The sequence below is a fragment of the Onychomys torridus genome, chromosome 6, assembly GCF_903995425.1.
Source record: "Onychomys torridus chromosome 6, mOncTor1.1, whole genome shotgun sequence".
In the NCBI taxonomy this organism is placed as follows: Eukaryota; Metazoa; Chordata; class Mammalia; order Rodentia; family Cricetidae; genus Onychomys; species Onychomys torridus.
Genome location: NC_050448.1, coordinates 63,645,669 through 63,668,761, shown reverse-complemented (window position 1 = coordinate 63,668,761; position 23,093 = coordinate 63,645,669). Strand labels below are relative to the sequence as shown.

The following is a 23,093-nucleotide window of genomic DNA, read 5'->3' as shown; positions in this document are numbered from 1 at the left end:
ACAGAGATCCAGATGGATCTCTGCCTCCCAAGTGATAGGATTAAAGGTGTGAGTGCCACCATTTTCTGGCTTCTATAGCTAGTGGCTGTTCTGTTCTCTGACCCCAGATAAGTTTATTAGGGTGCATAATATTTTCGGAGAACACAATATCACCATATTAAGTCATCTATTTTCTTAGTAAATCCAAACCACAGATGTCCTTTCTCTGGACTGACTTAAAGTTTGTGAATTTGCTGAGAACTGTGAATGAGCATGCTTTCTCCCAGGACCATCTCGTTCATTTTCTGCTCTGTATTTTCCATCACATCCATCCCACATTCTCTTCTGCTGGCCTACGTCTGCTACTCTCTCACAGTTGTCTAGAGTCTAGAACTGTCTCACTTCAGCATGATGCTATTTGTGAATTGTGAACAAATCCTTCTCCTGTTCCCTTAGCTGGTCTTATTCTACATGCCCCGATCCTTCTTTTCTTCCGCAAGTCCTTCTTACTCCACAGGAGAGAAAACGATTTCTTCCCGAGCAGCTCAGAGTCACTCTCAACAAGTTCTCATGCTTTTACCTCTGCCAGGTGGTCACTTCTACCACCCACTCATGCCTTAACCATCTGTGGTGACATTCGGGGACAAAAACAGATGACAAAGACTATTCCGAGAAAACAAGGTGATGTGGCTGAATACTATGTTCTACTAGAACTCTCTGAGTCAAGAGCAGAAATGTCTCTGTGGCATGTTCTATAGTATCACTGTCCACTATAGCACAAACCACTAATTGTGTCCCATTTTCTGTTTCTTTCTTCTTTTGAGCAACAAACTCTTCTTACCTTGTAGTGCTAGGAAACTAAAACTAACTCAATTTGATTATTAAACTTCCAAAATCCTATGTTGGTAGGAGATACCAGGTAACTGAGGTTTAGAAATTAGGATGTTAGCAGAGATGACGTGTACTAGGTGGTCCTTCAATAATGTCACAGATAGATCAGCCTTAGGTCCTGGAACTGCCTACCAGTTAAAGACGAAACTTGCCATCACCATTTTATCAGTACATCTTGGGTTATTCAAAAGCTGTAAATCTTAAGATGGGCAGTATAAAGTCATGTTATAGCATCAGGCTATGGTGTGAATGGTCTAATGAGGCAGTAAGATCAGACAGAATACTAAATGGTTACTTACACTCAAATATGAAATAAGTTTTTAGGGTGAGACACAACAATGACTGGAAAGAATATATAATTTAATGAGAAGTTTCTGGATTCCTACCATGGGCCAGACAAGTCATGTACTGATGTACAAGCTAAGAAAACCATTGTCGTGCATAGTTTTTTGGTTTTTGTTTTGTTTTGTTTTGTTTTGTTTGTTCGTTTTGTTTTATTGAGATAAGGTTTCTCTGTGTAGCTTTGGAGCCTGTCTTGGAACTCGCTCTGTAAACCAAGCTGGCCTTGAACTCACAGACATCTGCCTGCCTCTGCCTCCAGAGTGCAGGTGTGTGCCACTACCACCCTGCTGTCCTGGATAGTTTTATGTCAAGTTAACATCTAGAGTTATCTGAGAAAATGCTTCCATAAGACCTGTCTATAGGGCATTTTCTTAATTAGTAATTGATGGGGAAGGGCCCATTGTGGGTGGTGCATCCCTGGGCTGGTGGTCCTGGGTTCTATAGGAAAGCAGGCTGAGCAAGCCATGAGAACAAGCCAGTAAGAAGTGCCCCTCCATGGCCTCTGCATCAGCTCCTGCCTCCAGATTCCGGCCCTCACTGCTTTTGATGATGAACTGTTATATGAAATTGTGAGTGAAATAAAGCCTTTCCTCTCCAAGTTGCTTTTGGTCATGGTATTTCATCACAGCAACAGTCACCCTAACTAAGACAACCACACACATGCACTCTGTACTCACTGAGTTTTCTGTATAGTGATGAGATAGAGCAGAGGGACTTCTCTAAGATGTAAACAGTAGATGTTATTTAGAATACAATACCACATAGCAGGTAATGCACTATGCACTTTTCCTTCAATTTTGTTTGTACCTCCTCTTGTCACTTCTCTAGGCCAGGCTCTCAGAATTCATTATTTCAATGGACACTTTACTGTTTTCTTATCTACAGTTTCTTTTCCCTCCACTGCAACAATCTTTAAGGAAGAACTGTCTGACTATTTTATTAGTTACCTTTCTGTAGCTGGGATGAGTTTATTTTGACTTATGGCTCCAAGGGGATAAGAGCCTCTCGTGGTGGGAAGGCCCGTGCAGGAGCAGGAGCTAAGAGAGTATATCCTTACACAGCACGAAGCAGAGATCACAAACTGCAAGTAGCACAAGGCTCTCAACTCTCCCAGGGACACATTTCCTCTAGCTAGGCTGCCTCTCCTCTTAACCTTGCCAAACAGTGTCACCAGATGGGACCAAGTGTCCAAACGATAGAGCCTAGAGGGGACATTTCTCATTCAAATCACCTCAGCTATTCTTACTTATCTAGAGGGAGTGGGTATCGAGAGAGGGTCTTTCTATGTAGTCCTTGATGGCTTCAAATGAACAGACTTTCTGCCTCAGACTTTCAAGCAGCTGAGATCATAAATGTGTGCTACCATGCACAGTGATAATCTTTAAAAACATCTCAGATGTCTTCTATTGCAAAGTTCAGTGTTTTAGCAAGTTAAATTTCAAAACATCATTTCTAATCTTACTGAATCATCACATTGTGTACCCTAGTTACACATAACCTTCACTTTTTACACAAACCTGCCTTTGTATACTTCCTCCCTCGTATCTAAAATATTTGTGTAAGGATGATCTTAGCTTGGGTTACTATAATATAGCATAATAAAATCAGTGACCTCCAAACAGAACTCTGATATTGAGTCCAGCATGGGAGCTGGAAGTAGTGGCATATGCCTTTAATCCTAGTACTCAGAAGGCAGAAGCAGGCAGATCTTTATGAGTTCAAGACCAGCCTGCTCTAAAAACTGAGTACCAGGCCAGCAAGGCCTATGCAGTAAGCTGGTCTCAAAAAAATCAAACAGACAAACAAACAAAGAAACAAAGAAACAAAAACGAGGGCTGGAGAGATGACTCAGTGGTTAAGAGCACTGGCTGCTCTTCCAGAGGACCTGGATTCAATTTCCAGCACCCACATGATGATTCATAACTGTATATAATTCCAGTTCCAGGGGATCCAACACCCTTCTCTGACCCCCATAGGCATCAGGCATACAGGTGGTACATAAATACATGTGTAAACAAAATATCCATGTAAATTAAAAAAAAAAAAAAAGAGAGTCAATATGGTTCTTTTTTGATGAGAGTGAGGACCATCTTCCTGATTTGGATACAGCCACTTTCTCCCCTAGTCCTCCCCATGATGACGGTGAGGGAAAAAGTGGAGAATGAGAGATGTTGGAGAAGGTGGGCAAAGAGTTCAGCTCTCTGGCTTCCCCTGTGGGTTTTTTATTTATTTATTTTTTATTTTATGTATATTGTGTAGACCCTAGTGTACGTATTCGCGCCATGTGCATGCAGGTACCCACAGAGGACAGAAGGTGTGAGAGTCCCTAGAATTGTTGTTATAAGTAGTTAGTGGTGAGGCACCTGATATGGGTCCTCAGCGAGAGTCCTCTCCAGCCCTCTAGTTGCACTAATCTTACCATAAGGGCTTTTCCTTATACTTTTCTCTAAAACCAATGATCTTCACAAAGCTCCATCTCTAAGTTCCATCACACTGAGAATTAGGGTTGACAAGATATTAAATTGGGGAAAGATAAACAATCCCATCCATAGCAGACACCAAACTTGTCCTTCAATACCCAGCTCCAATGCTTCTCAACCTCGTTCCTCAAATGCAGCTGCACTGTCATCTATGCTTATATTGATTAGTCCTATTAACAGACTGTTAATTCCTGTATGGCAGTGATTCTGCCAGATTCTTCCTTTGTCAAACAATATGTGCCAATAAATTTTTGCTTTTAATGAAACATTTGAGCTTTAGAAGGAAAGAAATATGCTGAAAGTTTTTACTGCTCTTCTGTATTTACAAGTCTTGCATTGTAATCACACTCTCTTCCACCTCTATAACTCCTTACCTAAAATTTTCTGTAACAACTTATTTCTTTGGAGTTAGAATGCAAGTTCTACCAACCAGTCCCAGATCATGAGCATTTAATTCATGAACTACATATAAGTGTGTACGTAAAGAGTGGGCTGAACACATTTTCACCAGAGTAATAAATAACTTCAGATGCCCTTGTGAGAAACTCAGTCACAGGATCACCTATTAATTTTCTCTTCTGAATATATTTCCACACAGAGAAAGTATTTCCATTCACTATGTTGTGAAGAAGATTTAATCTTCTTTTACATAACAATTCGCTGGCCATAATGGTCAAGTGATCATTCAGTACTGTCGCTGTTCTAAATCTATCCTAATGCTTAAAAACATCTTGCCTACTTCCAATGCCACTCTCTACTGACTGCCAAGAGTTTAAATAGCTTAATCATAGTCAAGAGCCAGCTAACAGATCTGACCAATCTTGAAACATTTCAAGTGAAAACATGTAATGCATTCAAATATATCATGTTTAGATCATAAACTTTTATGAAATTACTAAGGCCAATGATATGAAAATACAAATCACATGATCAAAATCATTAAATATGCTATTTATGTTAATTAACTTTGGTTGAATTAGAGTTGAATGTATGTTTATCAATAAATATTCACTGCAATATTATGAAGTTTAGGCCACTGTAAGTGGCAGAGATAATAGCAATGAGAATAAATGACAAAATAAAATATATCTACAATTGCATGGAATTAAAAGATAGCAGTCACAGCTTCTGTATCTATTTGTCAGGAGGACTAAATTGGAATGGAAATCTGTTCTGCTTGGGTCTTGGAGTTAATGAGGATAAATTGGTAAAATCTGAAAAAAAAAATCAGATTCCATTCATTCAACATAAAATGATTTGAAAACAATGTTAAATACGAAAACTTTCTGTGACAATATACTGCAGGCTTAATTTCTATGTGTAGGAGAGGTGTCATGACAACAAGAGCAGGTTGACCCTCATCAGGAAGCCCGGAGGGCTGCGGCTTGTGCAAGTCCCTGTGCTTCTTTCCAGCACCAACCCGCCCCTGAAAAAGTAATCTTACCTGAGACTGAGACCAAGAATCATAATTCTATTGTATACTTACCTGAGTGTTTAAATGAAAGCAAATAATCAGTTTATGCTGTTCATTTGGGAGAAAATTTATCACCTGGGTATTAAATGTAACACGGGAAGTCAGGGCATTAGAAGGAAGCTACTGATGTAGTCCAAATTACAAAGACTAGTGTAAGATAATAAGACAGAGCTGGGTATGGTGCTGTACACCTTGAATCCCAGGCAAAGGCAGGCCAATGAGTTTTAGCTTGCCAAGGCTAACTAAAGGCTAGCCAAGGCTACATAGTGATACCCTTTTAAAAAAATGTCAAAACGTCAGCAAAAGACATTAAAATGACTTCAATCAATCATATGGTGATATCATCTACAACAATACTTCTAAGACTGTAAGAAGAAACAGGTTTTATTTTTCATTTGAATAACTTATTTTATTATAATTTCTTAATTTATTCTACTTTAAAACCATATTAAAATATGCTATCAACTACACTATCTTCAAAACTAAATTCACTTTTTTTGTTTGTTTGTTTTTGTTTTTCGAAACAGGGTTTCTCTGTATAGATTTGTGACTTTCCTAGAACTCACTTGGTAGTCCAGGCTGGCCTCGAACTCACAGAGATCCACCTGGTTCTGCCTCCCGAGTGCTGGGATTAAAGGTGTGCACCACCATCACCCAGCTCTAAATTCACTTTTTTTTTTTTTACAAAGGCCATTTCATGGCCAGCCATGGCAGCACATTTCTATAATCTCAATACTTGGGATATGGAGGCAGAAGGATCACAAGTTTGAGTTCCATTTGGGCTACATAGAGAGACTACCTAAAAAACAAACAAAAACCCAAACCATCACAACAAAAAGCCCGTATCTTCCTCTTTCTTTAATACCTATTTCAGTTTGCATAATTCACCTAAGAATTTTAGTTCAAAATCTCAAGATTTCCTTCCTTTCCTCTGTATCCTGGACATTAGCTCTAAAATCTCATCCCTCCCCCTGTTAAAATGCAGGTTGTCACTTCCTCTTCTGATCTCATCCACAGCTACTTGATGGGTTTTCCTACCTGCACTGTAAGTTCACACTAGCACCTATACATAAAGAGTACCAGTACTGTATCTTCCATGTGGTTCTTGGCTGTCTTTAAAATAAAGTGCCAACTCCTTAGTAAGGCACAAAGGTCTTACAGATGTGGACTCGGAGGATTGCTCAAGCACCAGTCCTCAAGATTCCTTCCCCAGAAACCTATGCAGCAGTTACACAGAAAACCACATTCTTCTAAACATTGCATATGATTTCTTTGTTGTTGCTTGATTTTATTGTTTTTAAAGGAAGGGGTCTTTGAGGCTGGCCTGAAACTCACTATGCAGACTAGGCTTGCCTCAGACCTCTGATTCCCAAGCCCAGCACTGAGATTATAGGTATGTACTGTCCCACATAGCTGCCTATGTAACCATTTCACATGGAAACTGTCAAATATAGTGCCCAAGAAAGATGGACAAGTATGCTTTTTAGTGAACCTTTATTTGGTAAATAAATTTTCTTGTCAATTATCCTTTTTTTTTGTCTGCTTTGTTAATTTGATGTGTCAGAATGATTGAGCTAAGAGAGGTCCAGGTAGCTAGAAGTGCTATTTTGAGGACTCTGAAGAAGTTTCAGAAGAGGTTAGCATTGAGTCAGAAAGCTAAGCCTCAAAGATCTCTCATCAGTGTGAGCACACCATCCAAACCATAGGGCCGTAACAGAAGAAAAGGATGGGAGAGAATTCTCTCCATACCTTCATCTTTGACACGCATATTCTCTTGCCTTTAGATATTACTGCTCAAGGTTCTTGGGTCTGTAGACTGTGATTTACACCAGTGGGTGCCTGGTTCTCAAGATTTCAATCAGTGTGGGCGTTATACCAAAGGCTTTCCAGGTGTGGTTTGAATAAGAAGCTCCCCCATAGACTCAAGTAATTACTCTTGGTCCCCATTTGGTGGTGCTGTTTTGGGAGGTTATGGAACTTTTAGGCAGTGGAGTCTTAACTGGTGAACATGTCACTGGGGGTGGACTTTGAGGGTTTATAGACAATCCCCTTCCTGCTTGTTCTGCTTCCTGTGTGCAGCTAACGTGATCTCTCAGCTTCCTGCTACTTTGACCATACTTTTCCTGTCATTATAGACATCTAGTTTCCTGGAACTATATGCTCAAAGTCTTAAGTTGCCATTGGTAATTTATAGTATTTTATCACAGAACCAAAAAGTAACTAACGGCATGCTTGGAGTTTTAACACTGGTTTCCCTGGTACTCCTGGTACTTGGAATGAATCACACCACTGGTTGTCTTGGGTCTCTACATAAAAGACACTTTATGGCTTCCATAATCATGTCAGTCAATTAAAGAAGCTTAATCCCCCCTCTATTTCTCTCTCTATCTCTGTTTTTCTTTCTAGTTATTACAAATACTAAATATTTTCTCTACCAGATAATATGTCATATCATATTACCATTCCCCAAATACAATTTTATTATTTAAGCTATGAAAAAAACACTACTAAGATAATTTGAGCAGCAAAGAGAAAAATAAAGAAATCACCCAAACATTAACTATAAATGTGTTGCTATAGATCTATCTCAGAAAAAATATTTTCTTATGCATAAGTATAACACAAACAAGCACATAAACACACATCTTGAAATTTTATAATCTGAATCCTCATTTTCTTTAATTACTAAATGAATAAACCTTGTTTTTTTCTGAAAACACCAGTAGATGAAAATATTTTTCTTATTAAATACATATTTTAATTCAATAAATGATATAAATGCATTTCAAAGAACTGTGATTTCACTGTAGAACCATAACTTATTACAGCAGATATAGCAGTACAACCTCCTCACAGGCAGCACAGTGGACTGTGTATGGTCATCACACACTGAAATCCCAGTTCAGTGTACTAATGAGCAATAGTTATGACTTTGGTAAGTTACATAAACTCTGTGGCTCAGCTGTCTAATATACAGAATGGAGAAATAGCAGCACTTATGTACAGGACTGTTGTAGGGATTAAGGAATTAATCCAGAATATACAGCAGTATCTAGATCATAATAAATGCTCAATACAAAACAGTTGCTGTCTTCTTAAAAACTGAAGCTTGAATTGAGCAAAGGCTCATGAAGACAAAGAACAAATATTTATGAAAAACATACAATGAACAGTTTAAACTACACTACATATCTTTAATTATCTTCTCTAACACGGAGAACAAACGAATCCACACAAGGGAATAGTAAAGACAAGATACTAGCTGGAGTTTTTCTTCACAGGCATTCCTTTGATAGGACAGGAACGTGGCACCTGTCGAGAGGATTAGTTTTGCAGAAATCTGGGTCAAGTATGACATGAGAAGATTGCATTTCGAAAGAAGAACAATGCAAACCACTGTGTGATGGGTGTGACTGGAGGGGATGCAGTGAAATTTGTTCACAGAAAAAGGACGCTAAGCCTAGGAAAGTAAGCCAGTGGCAGAGGCAGCTTTGTTGGTGCCACAAAAGAAGGAGCTGCTGCCACACGAGTGGAAAGAACAACTGTTTTTACTGTCTTTACGCAATAGAGGACTGAGCTCAGGACCTTGCATATGCAAATGTGTGGCCACTGAGCTTTAATTCCTCTTTGGACTTTTCGTTTTGAACAAGGCTCCACTAAATGGGGTACGCTGGCCTTGGAGTCGGTGTGTAGTCTAGGCAGGTCCTGAACTTGTGCTCTTGTTGCCTCGGCCTCCTGAGGAGCAGGGACTACAGGCCTGTGCCACCAAGCCCAGCTACAAGTTTGCATTGACTGGAAAATATTTATTGTGATTAGCACAAAACATGCTTTATATAAAAAAGTTATCTGGTGCTTTTAAATAATTAAATGTATGTTTCCTAAGTAGTACAGGGACATATTTGTGATGGGGAGACTCATAATTGATAATTCAGGGTAGTTTTTCAGTATCTATTTTGAAAATTACAACATACTCTTCCAAATATGAATATAACTTAAGAACTTAAAATCTAGAACCTTCCATCATTGCAGAAGTCCAGCTTCTGAACTTTGATAAACATATTCTTTGTAATATGCCATATAGTATATATATATATATATATATATATATATATATATATATATACTATATATATATATATATATATACTATATATATACTATATATATATATATAAAGCTGTTTATATGCTTTATGCATCAACCTACTATCTTATCAGAAACTGCCTATATTTTATTGAAATACCATGCCTGTCCTTCATGTACTATTCTGTGTCACTTACTGCATGGTTCTCAACTGGCTATGACATCTTACCCAATAGATTCATGCTCAGTTGGGTCACACAGACACATCAAAGGATAAATTCTCCTGTTACATAAACACTAAATTTTTCAAGCAGTATTTGTAAGAGTCTCCAATTTAGCAAGTATCTATTTTATGAGTATCTTGATATAACTTATAAAAAAAACCCTAGTAATTTATATGGCCCTGTGGTGCCAAGTAGGCCATTTGTGGGATGATCCTGATGGAAACATAAACAAGTCATCTGCTGCTGAGATGCAGATTACATTTCTCCCAGGGTTGGAGACCATAAATTATGTCATCTGATTTTTATAAAGGATCAGAACAAAATCTATTCTGTATTTTTGTATACAGGAGAATTTAAATAATTGTAATACAGCTTAATGAATACAAAAGTAAAGAGATAATATAAAAGGCTGTTCCAAAGCATGTTTGGGAGAAGACAGGCAATTAAATGGTTACTGCGGGTTGACTTATACCCACTCCAACATGACTCCATATGTTGGTATCTTAACCTCTAATAACTCAGAATGTGACCTTACTTAGAAATAGATTATTTACGCAAGTAATCAGGTTAAAATGAGGTCCTAATCTGACATGACTGGTGTCCTTATAAAATGAGAGCAGGGAAACAGACATACACATAGAGGAAGGCATGGAAAGACTGGAGCTAACACTGCTCTGTGGCTTTCACAGGGAGAAGTGCCTGCAGATGTCTTGAACTTTTCATTATTTTACCTCCCTAAGTTGCTTTACTCTGCTATGGAAACCCAAGGAAACGAACACTAATGGTTACAGGTAAAGTAGCTTCTAAGAATCTGTATATCATCTAAAAGTAACAAATTCCACTATGCCCTGCATAGGGCAAGAAGTCTATAAAGGTGTTATTTGTTTCAATTCACACAACTGATATATTGGGAGCAGACTAAAGAAAATATTTTATCAACATAAATTTAGCAAATGGATAGCTGTAGTCACAGAAGGGAACACAATTATTTCTAGGAGAATCATAACAAAGTATCTAGGGGTTAAGACCATGAAGCACATAACTTACAACCAAAGGATTTTATTACAATAATGCATTTGTGTACAAATTCTAGATATGTACATGTGTATATACATGTATTTATGAAGGAAAGGAAGAGGGAAGGGAGAAAACATACTAAGGAGGAGGTTAAATATTAATAGTAGACCCTAGTGAATTGCATATTAGTTATAGTTTAAATATGAAATCTCCCCCAGAATCATGTGCGGAACTTTGGGCCCCAGCTGGTGGCACTATTTTGGGAATGCTAGAAATTTTAGGGGATGAGGCCACAAAAGAAGAAGGTTATTGAAGTGTGGTCTAAAGGTATTTTGTCCCTGGCTCCTTTCCTGTCTCTGCTTCCTAGGCACCATGTGATAATCAAGCTCCACCACAGGTTCCTGTCACCATGACAGTTTGCTTACTTCAGACTCCAGCAGGAAACTCAGCCACCCTTGAACTGAAACTGCTTAGCCAATCAGTGCCAAACGCAAACATTAGAGACAATGTTCTGTTCCCCAACATGACAACCATGTGCTATGTGCCTCCCTCAAATCTTCTTACAACCTTGGCACATTTCCCACTGCATGTGATTTAAAAAAGAAGGATAAGAATATGTACCTTGTAGAGAAGATGTTCTTAACACTCACTCAGAGTAACTACTAACGGGAGAAAATTGTGTACCTTTCCATATATATAAGATATCCATATGACTCGTTTCCTAGCATTACAAATTTTTCATATGTACCCTAAAGGACATTCATATTCTAATGATAGTTCTAAAATAGAGGGAAAGGAATCAGTTAGACCATTAAAAATGAAGTCATGCTGGAAAAGCAAAGCATGTGGCAATCCTCTGTGTTTTTTTGAAAAGGTCACTCTCTGGTTACCACACTCAAGGAAATTTGCCAGCATATACAAAATTCTTCACTGGAAAAAATGTCTTGGATCTCCAGCAGTTGCAGGCAAATCAAATGGACATAAATAGCAGAGCAAGCAGTCCTTTATTGGGCAGCCCTGTGCAGGCTGTGGGAAAGCACATAGAGCAGAATAAACTGCAGCAGACTGCCTTCCAGGCGACTGCCTTCCAGGCAGACTGCCTTCTAGGCCGACTGCCGCAGGTGATGGGCAAGGGGCCACGAGTGGCTGGAACACGTCAGGAGGGACTAGATGCTGCTTCCTGGACCCACAGAGCATCACTGGAAGCAGGGGGAAGCAAGGCTTCCTCTGTGAATCCACTTCCCCCTCACTCTGTGAGCCTCACTCCTCGCCTGCAGCCACTACCATCAGTCCCCAGCAGGAAGGTGGCTTCCAGCTGGACCTGGCAGCACACTCGTGATACTTCACTAAACAGCAGAAGGGGAGACATTCTAGGTTGCTCTTCTGCCTCCTACCTTCTACTTCCTCTCCTTTTCTACTTTTTATCTCCATAGAACTTGACACTTTCTTCACGAACCCCACATTACCACAATGTTGTTTCATTTCTTTTTCCTGATTCAGTATATCAAGGTACTTCAAGAATTTAGTTAAAGAACTGACTAAATAAAAACTGCCGAAATGGATTATGTCACTCATCACTCCGCTGGACAGAAGAAATAGAGTCAACCCAAAGACCAGGGAGGACAGAAAGCAAGCACGTGACAATGTGTCCTCCACAGGCCTGGAAACAGGAGTCTCTACCACACAAGTACCACTGATCTAAATACCTGGACACAGAAGCTGCAGGTTAACATGGCCACTAAGATCTTTCAACTTTATAGCTAGGTGTGGCAGTGCAGACTTGTAGTCCCAACTACTCAGGAGGCAGAGACAGAAGGGTGATTTAGATCTGAGAGTTTGAGACTAACCAGGAAATACAGCAAGACCCCATTTCAAAAGATTGAAAAATATTTTAACAAGAAATCAGTAAAAAAAAAAAATCCATTTACTAGCAAAGGATAGGACTAAAGAAGCAGAAAGACTAGAGAGTAAAGGAAATGACAGACATGAATCTTACCATAACACCAGCAGGATTAAATGTGAAATCTGATACTGATTTTAGACTTCTGGCCTCTAGAACAGTAACAAATAAATTTCTGCTGCTATAAAGGACTAAGTGCTTGTAGTGGTTTATTCCAGTGGCCACAACAGAACCCAATACTATACTAGGCAAAATCTGACAGAATAAGAGTCAGCCAATACTTGGAGACTTCAATATCTTGTTGGGAAAAATTTATAAAATTAGACAATCACAATGATATATGGAGACAATAAACCAATTTGATTAACTGACCATTATAGAATACCATAAAAATAGTAGAATATTCATTTTTCTCAAGTATATAATATGGAGATTCATAAAAACTCATGTGTTAAATACAAGGTCGCTCTCCAACTCCAATAAAATTGAAAATATAGACAAAAAGAAAAATCTAAAAGATCAAAATATTTTAAAAATAAGCAACACACATTTCCCCAAATGAACAAACAGAAGAAAGCTCACACAAAATACCAGAAAATGTTCTAAGACAAGTGACAGTGTGGAAACATAATGTTCAGGTTTACGAACCACTGCTGAAATTACAATGCAAGGAAATTAGTAGCTATAAAAGTTGCTATTGGAAAAGAACAAAACACCTGCGGGGCTTTCCAGTTTTAGAAACCAACAGAGTAAACTAAATTTAAAGCAAGCAAAAGAAAATAAAGAACGCTAGAGTTAAAGACTCAATGGAAGAGAAAATAGTAACATAACAGGAACATCGGTGAAGTGGCAAGCGAGAGAAGCCTAACGGGTCCACAAGTGTCAGCACACACGGTTAGGAAACAAAGATGGCCCAAGTTACCAAAGAGCGGGATGCAGGTGTAGTCACGTGAACCTCAGAGACAGCACAACAGGAGACACTGTGGTATATACAGCTATAAACAGATGGACTTGCTTTACGTCCTGGTTTGTTTCCAGGCTTTCTGTTCATCTCTTCCAGCCAGACTATTTCTCCTATGTTTCTCTAATTACTAGACTTTTATTTTTAAAAATAAATGGGTATTTAGTTGATCAACTTGCTCTGAAATATGTTCTTATCCCCAAGGGTTTGAGGTACAATGACCTGGTGCTTTTCAAAGTCAGTGTGTCCTGGTCTACCAAAATTGAAGTTGACCAGTCACGATGGTGCATGCCTATAATCCTTGCACTGTAGGAGTCAGAGGCAGGACTCTGAGGGCTAAGAAGGAAGACCTCCCCTTCTTCCCCCAAGCACACACAAGAAACAGAGCTAGCACCTCAATATCAGTAACACCCCCCAAAAAACATCCCAAATCTTTTGTTTCTTAGATTGGCTTTTCACCATGATCATAAATTTAGAAGGAATTAAGAAAGTATCACATGGTATAGCTACTTTGTAAAAAATGTAGTATCGGTGTGTGTGCATGTGTGTGCGTGTGCGTGTGTGTGTGTGTGCACATGCATGCTGCAGCACTCTTGCAGAGGTTAGAGAACATCTTCTGAGAGCTATCCTTGCCTTTCTTCACAGGTTTCAGGTCAAGTTCACATGCATGTGCTACTGTTTTCTAAGATGGAGGATCTGTAACTGAAAACCATTGTTATAAACTACGACACCATTGCTGTTTATATTCTTGTCCACGTAATTATCAATGTGAGAACAAAAAGCAACAAGAAAAAGGACAATGTGAGAAAGTGTCAGATTCTCGAATTTCGATTGTAAAACAGAAAAAGATACTGCTATAAGAGGAAGGTTTTAAGAAGCGATTTCCTGATAGTTCTCATCAGGGCCCGTATGATTCTTGCTCTCAACACTTCCAGCATCGCTTGTAAACTGTACATTTTCTGTTCAGAGAGAGAAGTTCTCAAAGATTGATCTCATTTACTTAGAAATAAAAGATCTCTGCTGGTTAAAGTTAAATGGATTTAAATTGTAGCACTAGATAGGGAAAGAAAAACCCTACAAGGTACTGGAGAAACAAATCTATAATTTCTATTTTCTGTCAAAAAGAGCTATGAGAAAAATAATAACCCTTTCAATTTGCTTGTATATACTCGGATGGTATTGGAGAAGTAGTAACACATTTATTTTCTTTAACTTCTCAAACAATTGATTGCCACGTGACTATTAGGAAGCAGCAGAGAAAATAAAAGATATAGAAGAAACACAAATGTGATTCTAACTGGTAACCTAGAGACACTGCATCAGCACCATGTAGCCTGTGTTCTACTCCTGCTACCTGGAGGCACTAACAAGGCAAGCTATCAAAGAGGAAGAACCTCCGAAGAGCCTGGGGTACTTTTGGCTTACTGGCGCAATAGTGCTGGTCCATAGACAGGAACCCAAACAAATACATGATAAATTTTTGCATTTATATTTCTAAGCAGTATTTGGAATAATTATTCTTTCCCAGATCAATCTCAAGGATGTAATTGAAATTGCTTTGATTTTACTGGATTCCATATATTTAGAACAAAGAGAATATAACTTATCTAAAAGATTAAACTTAGGTGGCTTTTCCTCATAAAATATGGAAAACATTGTCTTCTGTACATAGGGCATCACTTAGCCAGTCTACCAACCCTACATTTAGATCTTCATTACCTACATCAAGCACTGAGAGAAAATGTTAGTTAAGTCAGCAGTTACAGTCAGGTGATACACATAACACTGCTGGTCCACTACCAAAACTGTATGATACTAAACACATCCAATCCCCTTGAGTTACTATTTGAGCAACTAAATACTTAAAAAAGAAATGCTGGATATCTTAAATTAAGTATGTCAGTTAATTAATTCTGTGATCCTCAGCTACCAACCGAGTACTGTAGAATCTTTTATTATCCACTGCCCTATAGATCATCTGTTCTTAGTGCCGGCTTGTTCCAGAGGAGAGACAGCTGCAACACTATATCCCTGTTCAACCTGAGGACCATCTGACTTTAATTGTAATACACAGCTTGATGTGGCTCTGGCTATGAGAAGCCAAAGTATCGTCTGTAATAATCTGGAAAAGCAGAAACCTGCCAACGGAGGGCTGGAAACAGGGACTTGTGCTGTCTGGCTGCCTGACGGGCTGCAGGAAATATGATTAATGAGTAAGGTATAATGATATCAGGAACCCGATTAGCACCACAAAAAGGTCACAGATCAAAGTAGTATGCATTTCATGAGCTAAAATCATTGCATAAAATCTGTGGACTTGAAGAGGTAAACCAAAAGAGGACAGAATAAAACCTTATGTGACAACATGCTAACAGCTACATAAACACCACTAGCAATTCAGTCACTGATAGAAAGTTGAAAGAAATTATAAAGTGCAGCAACACACACTGCATTGCAGAAAGCTTTGTTCACCACAGATACAGGCAATTCTGGACTTAGTAAATTACTAAATTCTTTCATAAAGACACGTGAATAAAATCAAATATTTTGCAATTATGAATTATATTAAGAGATAGATATTCATCTCTACATTATGTTTGCATTTGATTTGCAATGAATTTTTATTTGGCTTTGTTTGGGAATATAACCTAATTTGGATGATTAAGTGTAAAGATTTGTATCAAAGTCATGAGATAGTTCACCAAAGATCATATGAGTACCAACAAAGTCTGTAAGAGAAATGGTCAACATTAGTCAGAAGGGTTACTACTAGAATATAAGTGCCTAATAGTGACAATACTAAGTCTATGAAGGGCATAGAAAACTTTAAACTTCAAACATTGGTACGAATACAAACCAGACTACAGAGGTAACAACTCCCAGCAAAAATTCCATTCCCAGAAATTTCAAACAAAACAAAAACAGATGTTCATGCTAAGGCATATACATAAACATTCATAATAGTCTCAAACTTTAAAAAATATGCCAATATCAATTAATTGCTAAAATAACTAATATATGTATCTACACAATAGCCAATAATATTAAAAAGCAATACAAAGAAATTAATTACTGCTATGAGCAGCAATATGAATGAATCTCAAAAACATCTTGCAAAGTGACAGAAGCCAGGCACAAGATGACGACATAGTTAAACTTGTATAAAAACAAAACTACAGAGATATGATACATGGCAGTCTGGGGAAGGAGTAGGGTTGCAGGCTGAGTGTCGAGTGGTCCAAGGAAACTTTCGGAAATTATGGAGACATCCTGATAGTGAGATTACACTACATACATTTATTGAAGATCACTAAAAGGTATATTTTTTAAAAAGTTGACTTGTATGGGATGTAAATTATAGCTCAATGACTCCATTCTAAAAGAGTGAACACAGAGATAAAAAGGAGTCATGGTACAGACGTACCTGTGCTAACTTGTGTGTGACCCGAGAACAACACGACCACAGACACAGCCATACATGAAGGCTGGCATTTACCTCAGCTTCTTTCATAGCTAACTTTTGTCTTGGACAATCATACTAGTCAAATTAACAGTGAGAATCTGAAAAATGCATGGGATACCAGTAAAATTCTCTATGTATCACAAATAATATTATAGTAACTAATAACATATGACTACTAATAACTATTTCCTAACACACCATACTCCAAAGAATAACCAAAGTATATTACTACAAAATTGGAATTTTATACTCAAAATTTTAAAATTATAAATGAAAAACAAAACAGGGCTCAGGAATACTAACTTGCCTAGGATCCCACAATTGACAGTGTGATTGACTCATGGATGGCAAGTCTAGATCACCTCTGGAGTTTATCTTTCCACTGCCATGCAGTGTGTTTATTATGTCTAAAATACAACATGTCATTAAGAATGGGACTAGAATTAGGGTCTGGGAGGTAAAAATCAAAATATAATTACTGGTATGAAAAATAAGGAATGCTACCTGGAAAACCCAAATATACTATTTTTTTTTTTTTGCTTAATCATAAAATAAAAACATTGGCTAATTAAAAATTTTTTTAGATTTATTTTATCAGTATGATTGATTTGCCTGTATGTATGTATGTGCATCACATATGTGCCTAGTGCCCACGGAAATCAGAAGAAGGCATTGGACCCCTGGAACTGGAGTTACAGATGGTTGTGAGCCACCACATGGGTGCTGGGAACCAAATCTGGGTATTATGAAACAAAAGTTCTTAATTGCTAAGCTATCTCCATAACCCCAAATTATATTTTTAATATGGAGAATGGCAAAGACAATACTTTTAAATACTGATAATATTCCTTCATTCCAAACTTTTATAAAACTTCAAAGGCAAAAAAGTAAAATGTAACTGTACTTTCTCACAAGATATGTAGTGGGGACTAACATGCTGTTTCTAAGCTCAGTAAGCACTATGTTTTTAAGTTTTCATACTCAAAATATGGTGTGAAATTTTATTTCAAACTATGTCTGTATAGGATGTAACCTGAAGATGTTCTTTGTTACTAAAATGTGCTATGCTCTAGCCTGGAATGCAAAATCAACCTTCCTTGTTAAGAGAGGCTCATGATCAAAAACACTAATGATTCTAAGTTCTCTAGTATCACTTGCTTATAATTTCACATTATCAAAAATATATAGAAAGCAATTTAAATTCTGGATGAAACAAACCATTATACTTCTAATTCAATACAATTTTAGGGGTATATGGCATCTAGTGAAGCACTGTGTTATTTTTTTAGCAGTTCCTATCAGCTACAGTGCTGTACAGGAAGGCAAGGGTTAATGTTTTACATCAACACATGACAGAGCAGATGATTACTATCTTACCAATCTGTTTATGCGAACAAACTCTTCTGAGGTTTTAGCCCAAGGAGGAAGTTCAACATCAGACACCACTGTCCCATCATCCATCACTCCAAGGTTATAATTATTGAAGTTGACAAACATCTCAGGGAGATAATAAAATTCAGGAATCAATTCCTATATAAAAATGAAAGAAATGTTACATCATAAAATACACATTGTGGATTAGATACATGTAAGGTGGTCTGACTACTTCCTATTACACACAACAGCAACAACATGTAGACAATTCTATTCTCTTTATTTTGTCACCAACTTCCTGTTAAGAGAGAAGGTCATAACCAGGAAAAGGTACATAGCACCTTAATGAACATACTGGACAGGCCTTCCTTCAGGACACATTTCAAAACCTCAGAAGCTCTTAAATTCAAGTAAGCAAGTAATAATCGAGAGCCAACAAGATATAAACACAGATTGAATACTATAACATTAACATCCCAAGACAAATTTTTAAGATAAAATATATGGAATGCGTAGCAGAAAACAATCTTTATACAATAAGGGTTAAAATGTTATGACTTTAGATAAAAATTTATCATTAGTCTAAAAAACAACAGGCATAAGAAACTGCTTAAATCAACTATAATGGCTATAAAACCAATATTTAAAAAGGGAAAAATGCAGCCAGTAGGCCTTTGTGGCCAGGAAGCCCATGTGTAACTTTTTCAGAGGTCCTGTAGAGCAGAGTTAAAATCCAGTCTTGATATGGGTCAGTGCCTCAGTGGTCTTTCAGAACCCCCTCAGGGCCAGCTATCACAGGTCTGGATTTCCAAACAGGAGTCAAATAGAGAGGTCGTCAGATTTTGGACAAGGTCAGTACGAACTGGCCAACTATTCTCACTTTCACAGTCCACATGGGATGCTGCTTGACTTTGAACCGCACATCTTTTGTTTACAATCCTGTAATTAACTACACAGGGTAAAATGAGCTTCTCCTTCAAATGCCCCCACAACTCCATGATCGTTAGACTAGAAAGACTTCTAAAACGAACATTTATTTATTTAATTTTAAAAAGAAAAATCTCATTTAAAACATTTAACCTTAAATTAGATAGCTCTCACACACAAAATTTTCAGATCTCTGTGGAAACCCTGCCTGTAACTCTGATCTCTAATTGGCAAATAAATAAATAAACACATTAAGACAAGTACGCATTATTTCATGTATGAAAGAATAATAATATATTTGTATAAAGCTAACATTTATTGCATGGTTTGGGTAAAGTGCTTAGGTTTCTAATAAACTTTACCATATTTCATCTTCATAACAGCTTTATAAGGTAAGCTAGTGGCTCCATGTTAGAAATGGGTGAATGAAAGTAAGGCAAGCATGGTGGCCTGGGCCTGTAACTCCAGCACTCAGAAAACTGACAGGGAAAAGACAGGTCAACAGGAAGTTAAGGCTACCTAGATTACATAGTCAGATGGAGGCCAGTCTAATATAGTAAAACTTTGTCTTTAAAAAGCAACTGTCCAAGATGGCTGAGCAGTAAATGTTCCCATCACATAAGTCTGAGGACCAGAGTTTGACCCATAGTGGCAAGAGACAAGCAACTCTCAAAAGGTCTCTTCTCACCTCCTCACCTCCACATGTGCACCATGGAACATATTCTCCTCTACTCACACAGCACTACGCGCGCGCGCGCGTGCGCGCGCACACACACACACACACACACACACAAAACCATACCCTGACACACACACACACAACCATACCCTGACACACACACACACACACACACACAACCATACCCTGACACACACACACACAACCATACCCTGACACACACACACACAACCATACCCTGACACACACACACACAACCATACCCTGACACACACACACACAACCATACCCTGACACACACACACAACCATACCCTGACACACACACACACACAACCATACCCTGACACACACACATAACCATACCCTGACACACACACACACACAACCATACCCTGACACACACACACACAACCATACCCTGACACACACACACACAACCATACCCTGACACACACACACACAACCACACCCTCACACACACACAACCACACCCTCACACACACACACACAACCACACCCTCACACACACACACAACCACACACACACACAACCATACCCTGACACACACACACACAACCATACCCTGACACACACACACACAACCATACCCTGACACACACACACACAACCATACCCTGACACACACACACAACCATACCCTGACACACACACACACACAACCATACCCTGACACACACACACAACCATACCCTGACACACACACACACACAACCATACCCTGACACATACACACACAACCATACCCTGACACACACACACACAACCATACCCTGACACACACACACACAACCACACCCTCACACACACACAACCACACCCTCACACACACACACACAACCACACCCTCACACACACACAACCACACCCTCACACACACACACACAACCACACCCTCACACACACACAACCATACCCTGACACACACACACACAACCATACCCTGACACACACACACACAACCATACCCTGACACACACACACACACAACCATACCCTGACACACACACACCATACCCTGACACACACACACACAACCATACCCTGACACACACACACACAACCATACCCTGACACACACACACAACCACACCCTCACACACACACAACCATACCCTGACACACACACACACAACCACACCCTGACACACACACACAACCATACCCTGACACACACACACACAACCATACCCTCACACACACACACAACCATACCCTCACACACACACACCACACCCTCACACACACACACAACCACACCCTCACACACACACACACACACACACACACACACACACACACACACAACCATACCCTGACCCACACACCAAACTGACCGAGTGAAACAGAAACTAAAGAAGAGGTAGTTCTATGATTATCCCAAAGATTAATGGAACATGTTTCTTAAAACATATGGTCGGCTTTATTTAACCCGGAGGGAAGGAGAAGGGAAGGTAGGATGGGGCAGGAACAAAACATGGTATGAGGCAAAGATGACTGCATCCAAAGACTGCACAGGCATTCTAAGAATACGACTAAAAAGCTGAATGGATGGAAGGCAGAAAAGCCAATTTTCTAGGCACTCATTCTCATGCTCATTCAAGCTTTAAGAAATGGAAGGCCTTGCTCTACCTGCCATTCTAGTGATTTCAGATGATTTCCCACCACCCTGACATGAATAGAGGTTAGATTCAAATTAGGATGGTTCTTCTATGTTTGAGTTGGCCATTATGATTTTATGTTTATTTTAGTAATGAGTTGTTAATATATTATCTGGTAGTACATTTCTGGGACACAAAATGGTAGGAAGAATTCAATATAGAAATAGAGTGTGAATGTTACCTTTTAGTAAAAGAATAAAACAAAGTAATTTTTGTTTTGTTTTGTTTTTTACTTTCTCTGACTTTTTCTGGCACATGGTTTTACACTGTAGCCCAGGCTATCCTGGAATTTATCATGCAGCTCAGGCTGTCCCTGAACTCATGGCTATCCTCATGACTTCATTGCTTGACCTCTCAAGTGTTCAGACTACAGATGAGTAAGTTCTTTTTGGTTGATTATTTAAGGCTTGGGTAGATAAAAAGGGTGATGCACCACATAACTCCAAAATTGATTATTCAGTTCTTAGCCTTTAGAGATAACTGTGTCAAGGTTTCACCAGAGAAAGAAGAGTGGGTTTTGTCCATATAAAACACAGATCAGCTAGGCGGTGGTGGCACACCCCTTTACTTCCAGCCACTTAGGAGGCAGAGGCAGGTGGATCTCTGTGAGTTCCAGATTAGCCTGGTCTACAAAGTGAGTTCCAGGTGGCTAGTGCTGTTACACTGAGAAACCCTGTCTCAAAAAAACAAACAAGGTTCACTTATTAAGACAAAAGTGGTTGTATAAACAAACAGCATTCAGAATTCAAAAGAGAAAATGAAGCCTAAAAGTTATGGTGGTCACAGAGGGCTGTAGATAAAAGAACACACTGCAATAGTTTTCTAGCATAGAGTTCTGCACTCTGTTTATGTTTGTATTTTTCTCTAAACTGAAGACACTGGAAAGGGGTGGACTCTAAGTAATTTGTTCTCGGCTACATACTCCAGCCCATATCTGGTGTACAGCATATTGGGCACTGAGTAACAATCTGTGAAATGAGTAACTGGAAGGGGCACAGGATTGAGGGTTAGGGGAAGAGCTTGCTGTGCAAACATGACGACCTGAGCTTGGAACCGCAGGCCCCATGTAAAGCCGGGCACCGTAGGACACGTCTATCTTCCTAGTGCTCAGCCAGAGAGAGATGGAGACAGGAGACTCTCTGGGAGCTTCCGGCCAGGTAGCCTGAAACAGTCAGTAGCTAACCACAAAAAGGCCCTATTCAAACAATGTGGAAAGGAAGACTGACATCGGGGGTTGTCCTCTGCTCCTTACATGTTTGTTGTGGTACATATGCACTTACACTCATACTCATGCGCGCACGCGTGCGCACACACACACACACACACACACACACTACACAAAAATAAAGAAAAATGGTATTTAAACTTAAAAAAAAATGTATCAAAGGGAAAGACAAGGGCATTCCTGATAAGGAAGGTATCTTAAAAAGAGGTACAGAGATTGACATGTATATGTCATTTATTTTTAATGATCAAAGAGGAAATTTTCAATTGGTTTATAAACAGAGTTGAAAATAGTAGAAAGAATAAGTACAGTGTGAGAAACCCTAAATGCCCAGGTCTAAAGCCTTAACTATCCCTTTTCCATGAAAACTGAGAAAAAAATTATTCTATTAG

General features: G+C 38.8%; 1 protein-coding gene across 5 annotated transcripts in view; it reads right to left on the bottom strand.

The window, feature by feature from the left end:
• Positions 1-23,093, bottom strand: part of Lrba (LPS responsive beige-like anchor protein) — a 578,506-nt gene that overhangs the window by 112,668 nt on the left and 442,745 nt on the right. For all 5 annotated transcript variants that reach the window (XM_036190835.1, XM_036190833.1, XM_036190836.1 and 2 more), the window contains one exon: positions 18,192-18,344. In XM_036190835.1, coding sequence (XP_036046728.1) covers positions 18,192-18,344 — 153 coding nt within the window. The remainder of the gene's footprint in view (positions 1-18,191; positions 18,345-23,093) is intronic.